General features: G+C 45.0%; 1 protein-coding gene across 2 annotated transcripts in view; it reads right to left on the bottom strand.

The window, feature by feature from the left end:
- LOC122542255 (transmembrane protease serine 6) overlaps nucleotides 1-6,117 on the bottom strand; it is an 88,311-nt gene that overhangs the window by 57,277 nt on the left and 24,917 nt on the right. For both annotated transcript variants that reach the window (XM_043679802.1, XM_043679803.1), the window contains exon 3: nucleotides 427-569. In XM_043679802.1, the coding sequence (XP_043535737.1) occupies nucleotides 427-569 (143 nt within the window). The remainder of the gene's footprint in view (nucleotides 1-426; nucleotides 570-6,117) is intronic.

Below are 6,117 nucleotides of genomic sequence, written 5' to 3'. Positions count from 1 at the left end.
CTAATCTGAAACCAGATTACCAGGTTACTTATTGCAGACGTTGTCTGATTTGAGACTTCACCGGGGTAGGATTTGAACTCATATAATTCATCTTAGATACTGAAATACTAGCCCAGCCTCATTCCTGATGAAGAGAGCTTATGCTCAAAACATCGATTCTCCTGCTCCTTGGATGCTGCCTGACCGGCTGTGCTTTTCCAGCATCACATTTTCATCAGTGAGTATACCACCAAGCCAGTTTATCGCCCGTGCCTATCAGTACCACACACTCACTTTCCTAATCTTCACACCTCCTAAATGTTGATAATCGATTCCAATCAGCAAACTTTCTCTAACAGCAAAGTGACATTAAAAGTTAAACCCGGTGAACTTTGTGTTTCAGTTAAAAATAAAAGCAACCAATCGTATACGGTTTTATAAGCTCACCTGTTTACCAACTTCCTTCATCTCTGTTTCAAACGTGTCAGTTGCTTTGTCTGCATAATTGCTGTTAAAATCTTTGTTCGTTATGCACAGGCCACCCACAAAGTTTAACGGATATTTGGGATGGTCGACCTTCGGCTTTTCAACTGAGAAGATGATGAAAGAGAAAGTTTCTGTTAGGAAGTTACTGGGTGTGAATGGTTGATTGGTGATTGACATGGGCACCATAAGACCGTAAGAAACAGGAGTGGTAGTAAGGCCATTCGGGCCATCGAGTCCACTCAGCCATTCAATCGTGGCTGATGGGCATTTCAACTCCACTTACCCGCACTATCCCCATATCCCTTAATTCCTTGTGAGATAAAGAATTTATCCATCTCTGCCTTGAAGACATTCAATGTCCCAGCCTCCACTGTGCTCCATGGCAACGAATTCCACAGGGCCACCTCTCTCCAGTTGAAGAAATGTCTCCTCATTTCCGTTCTAAATTGGCCCCCTCTAACTCTAAGGCCATGGGCCCTAGTATCCCCACCTGATGGAAACAACTTCCCAGTATTCACCCTTTCTAAACCATGAATTATTTTGTAAGTTTCTATTAGATCTCCCCTCAATCTTCTAAACTCTAATGAATACAATCCCAGGATCCTCAGCCATGTCAATGACTTCAGTCCAGCTCAGTGTTCCCAGGATCCTCTTTGATGCCACACTTGGTCAAACACTGGCTGGATGATGAAGGCAGTTGTATAGTCATCCAGCACGGAAACAGACCCTTCGGTCCAACCAGTCCATGTCGACCATGTTCCCAAACTAAACTAGTCCCACAGCCTGCGCTTGGTCCATATCCCCCCAAACCTTTCTTATTCATAAATGTTTCTAAATGTCTGTTGAATGTTATAACTGTATCTGCATTCACTAGTTCCTCGGGAAAATCATTCCACTCACTGGGTAAAAAAATTGCTCCTTATTCTTTTTAAAATTCTTCTCCTCTCACCTTAAAAAAGTCTTGAAATCCCCCAGTCTAGGGAACAGACACCTGCTGTTCACCTTCTCTATACCCCTCATGATTTTATAAACCCCAAAAGGTCACCACGCAACCTTCCATGCTCCAGTGAAAAATGTCCCCATCCTCTCCTTATAACTCGAACCCTCCATTCCTGGCGACATCCTGGTAAACCTGTTCTGAACCTTCCCCAGCTTAATGTCCTTCCCGTAAATCAATTCTTGATTTAAATGGGAATCGACGGTTATGGGGAAAAGAAAGTGGAGTTGAGATCAAGATCAGAGTGACAGAGCAGCTGGGCGGAAACAGCTTGGCTCGGGGGAGTGGTTAGATTTGGAGCATTGTTCTTAACCAATGCCATACATCACATGCCTGAGATAGAACTCTGCTAAAATAGCAGCTTAAGATGACAACAGGGAAATATCTGATGGGAGGCATGATAAAGGAGTAGAAAATTATCATACAGTAAGGAAAAAAGTTCATTATAGTAGGAGATTTTCTAATCATAGGATGTGAATTTAATCTCCAATCGCCTCAATGGTGGCTCAGTGGTTAGCACTGCTACCTCACAGCACCAGGGTCCCAGGTTCAATTCTAGCCTTGGGCGACTATCTGTGTGGAGTTTGCATATTCTCCCTGTAGGTTCCCTCAGGGTGCTCCGGTTTCCTCTCACAATCCAAAGATGTGCAGGCCAGCTGAATTGGCTATGCTAAATTGCCCATAGTGCGAGGTGCATTAGTTAGAGGGAAATGGGTCTGGGTGGGTTACTCTTTAGAGGGTCAGTGTGGACTGGTTGGGCTGAAGGGCCTGAATCTAATCTAAAACAAAAAGTCTGGAAAGTAAAGTTAATCTCAGTAATAGTGACCATGACTACCATTGTCACTTGTTGTGAAAAAAACAAACAACTGGTTCACTTGGCTCTGTTAGGGAAGGAAATATACCATCCTTAACTGGCCTGACTTACATGTGACTCCAGGCCCTCAGAGATACAGCTCTTAACTGCCCTCTGAAATGGCCCAGAGCACCTCTCAGGTCAAGGGCAATTAGGGTTGGGCATCGAAAGCTGGCCTTGTCATCACATCACATGAAAGAGTAAAGAGGCAATATTTCTCCGACAGCCCAGAGAGCAGTCCTTCAGGATATAATTGGTTAACCACTTAGGATCTATTAAACTTTCAGTAAATGTTCTTTTGAATACAATTATCCCTATTCATACTTTTCATCTCCCTTCCTTCCCCCACTGTCATTAGCAAAAAAAAAACTCTTTAATATCTCTGCCATATCTTCACATTTAGTAATTAGACCATTGGGCCCATCAGATCTATGCTGGTATTTATCTTCCAAATGAGCATTCTCCGAACCCTCTTCCTCGAACCTCACCAATACCTCCTTCGATAGCTTTCTCCTCTATCTACTTATTTGGTCTGCTCCTTCAATCCCACTTCACTCAACTCAATTAATTATTAACATACATGGGAATCTGGGGGTGTGGGGAACAGATGGGAAAGTAGAGTTCAGACCAAGATCAGATCAATCACGACCTCATTGAAAGGTGGAGTGGACTTGAAGAGTCGAATGCACTTCTCTACTCTTAAATCTTCTATTCTTATTAATTACTCTCTGTGGTAGCAAGTTCCAGAAACTTTTCCTGAATTCCTCTTTGGATATATCAGTCTACTACTGAGCTGTAGTGCTGTTCAGAGGCTGTTTAGCCTATGCTTGAGACATAGATACGGTGGATAGTCAGAGACTTTTTCCCCAGGGTTGACGTTTCAATGACAAAGGGGCACAGGGCCAAGATGAGAAGGGGGGAAAGTTTAAGGGAGATGTGCAAGGGATGTTTTTCATGCAGGGATTGGTAGGAGCCTGGAACGCACTGTCAGAAGGGATGGTGCAAGCAGGCACTTTGGTGACATTGAAGAGGCATCAGGATGGTTACATGAATAGGGAAGATGTAGAGGGATAGGGACCAAATCTATGGCCCCAGAGCATGAGGCAGGACCTGTGGATTACTCCCTAACTAGCACATCATGAGGCTTGAATGATTAACATGGTTAACCTGGTGTAGCCACCATTTGTGATAGGAAGGCGCTGCTGTTACTGAGAGTTCAGAAATGTCAACCTGGGCTGATGCATTCTCAGAGAATCTCCCCCTTGACTGACATTCCCTCTAAACTGTGCGGCGTGCACAGCCACAGCATGGTTCAATGCATTCCCATTGGTGTCGGCATGGCGATGGTGGCATTGACCTCTAGTTCCCCAAGCTATCATTTTTTTTAGTTTAGTTAGAGCCTGGTGATCAGCACAGACTTGGAGGGCCGAAGGGCCTGGCGTATTCTGTACTTCTATTTTTTCTTGTTATTTGATCTATCAAGTCATACAGTCATACAGCACAGAAAACAGACCCTTCAGTCCAACTCTGTGCCGACAAGACATCCCGATCCTGTTTGCCAGCATGCCCTGTGAACCCTTCCTATTCATATACCCACCCAGATGCCTTTTAAAATGTTGTAATTGTACCAGCTTCCACCGCCCCGTCTGGCAGCTCATTCCATGCCCTGCCATAATCTTCCAACCTCAAAACAGGTCACTCCTTCATTGGAGAATAAAGTCGCAGCTTGTTCAGTCATTCCTGATGGCGATAACCTCTCCATTCTCATCTCAGTCTTAGAAATGGCTTTGCCAATTTCTCTGGTGTAGCTAAATACTTTTATAATATGGACAGGAGGATTGCTTGTAATGCTGGAAGCAAGATCTAACCAAGGCTTGACACTAGATTGACATACCTCCTCTCGTGTTCTGTCTGTGCTGTGCACAATCCTGCTGATGTAAACCACGATAATTTTGGGAAAGCAAATCTTAGCAGGACTTATACACTTAATGGTAAGGTCCTAGTAGGTGTTGCTGAACAAAGACCTTGGAGTGCATGTTCATAGCTCCTTCAAAGTGAAGTCACAGGTAGACAGGATCGTGAAGAAGGCTTTTGGTATGCTTTCCTTTATTGGTCAGAGTATTGAGTACAGGAGTTGGGAGGTCATGTTGTGGACGTATAGGACATTGGTTAGGCCACTGTTAGAATATTGCATGCACTTCTGGTCTCCTTCCTATCAGAAAGATGTTGTGAAACTTGAAAGGGTTCAGAAAAGATTGACAAGGATATTGCCAGGGTTGGAGGATTTGAGCTACAGGGAGAGGCTGAACAGGCTGGGGCTGGTTTCCCTGGAGCGTCGAAGGCTGAGGGGTGACCTTATAGAGGTTTACAAAATTATGAGGGGCATGGATAGGGTAAATAGACAAAGTCTTTTCCCTGGGGTCAGGGAGTCCAGAACTAGAGGGCATAGGTTTAGGGTGAGAGGGGAAAGATTTAAAAGAGACCTAAGGGGCAACTTTGTCATGCAGAGGGTGGTACGTGAGCTGCCAGAGGAAGTGGTGGAGGCTGGTACAATTGCAACATTTAAGAGGCATTTGGATGGGTATATGAATAGGAAGGGTTTGGAGGGATATGGGCCGGGTGCTGGCAGGTGGGACTAGATCGGCCTGGACGGGTTGGACCGAAGGGTCTGTTTCCATGCTGTACATCTCTATGACTCTATGACTCCATGAGTCATGGATCTTCCAGGATTGACCAGGAAACTCCAGTGATTAAAGTTTAATATCCTGGATACTGCTGTATATAAAAATCTGGAGGTAACTCTCCCGGAATATTAAACAAAGTCTTATAGCTTTCTCATTTTCTTTTCATTTATTAATTAAAAAATATAAGATCGTAGAATGGTTACCACACAGAGGAAGGCCATTCAGCCAGTCAGGACAATACTGCTTTTCTGAAACCCTTCCCTGTGTTAGGATGCTAAATCCAGCACAACATTCAGTTGACACGGCTGCCTCAGTGGTTAGTATTGCTGCCTCACAGCATCAGGGACCCAGATTTGATTCCACCCTCAGGTTACTGTCTGGGTGGAGTTTGCACATTCTCCCCGTGTCTGCGTGGGTTTCCTCCCATAGCCCAAAGATGTGCAGGTTAGGTGGATTGGCCATGGTAAAATACTGGGTTATAGGGATAGGGCAGAGAGCAGGATGCTCTTCACAGGCCATTCGGCCCATTAAGTCCATATTGGTTGTCCAAAGAGCATTCCACCCTCCTACCTTATCCCTCTAAGCCTGCATTTCTCATGGCTAATTCACCTAACCTGCACAACTTTGGACTGTGGGAGGAAACTGGAATACCCAGAGCAAACGCACACAGACACAGGGAGAATGTGCAAACTCCACACAGACAATCGCCCGAGGCTGGAATCGAACCCAGGTCCCTGGCACTGTGAGGTAGCAGTGCTAACCCCTGAGACATCCACCTCTGAGGTAGGGACACTAGTACTGCACCACAACAGGAGGCATTAGTAAACTAGATGGGGCTAGAATTGCCTTGTGTTTTGAATACAGGCTTTAATTAACCAAATTTGAATTCCACCAGTGGGATTTGAATCTGTGGCTCCAGACCGTGAGGCAGGGCCTGTGGATTACTCCCTAAGGAGCACAATCATGAGGCTTGAATGATTAACATGGTTAACCTGGTGTAGCCACCATTTGTGATATGAAGGTGCTGCTGTTACTGAGAGTTCAGAATTGTCAACCTGGGCTGATGCATTCTCAGAGAATCCCCCCCTTGACCGACGTTCCCTCTAAACTGTGCGGCG

Source organism: Chiloscyllium plagiosum, chromosome 39 (genome assembly GCF_004010195.1).
Source record: "Chiloscyllium plagiosum isolate BGI_BamShark_2017 chromosome 39, ASM401019v2, whole genome shotgun sequence".
Lineage (NCBI taxonomy): Eukaryota > Metazoa > Chordata > Chondrichthyes > Orectolobiformes > Hemiscylliidae > Chiloscyllium > Chiloscyllium plagiosum.
The sequence above is the reverse complement of the archived record's forward strand: the minus strand, read 5'-3'. Positions and strand labels throughout refer to the sequence as shown.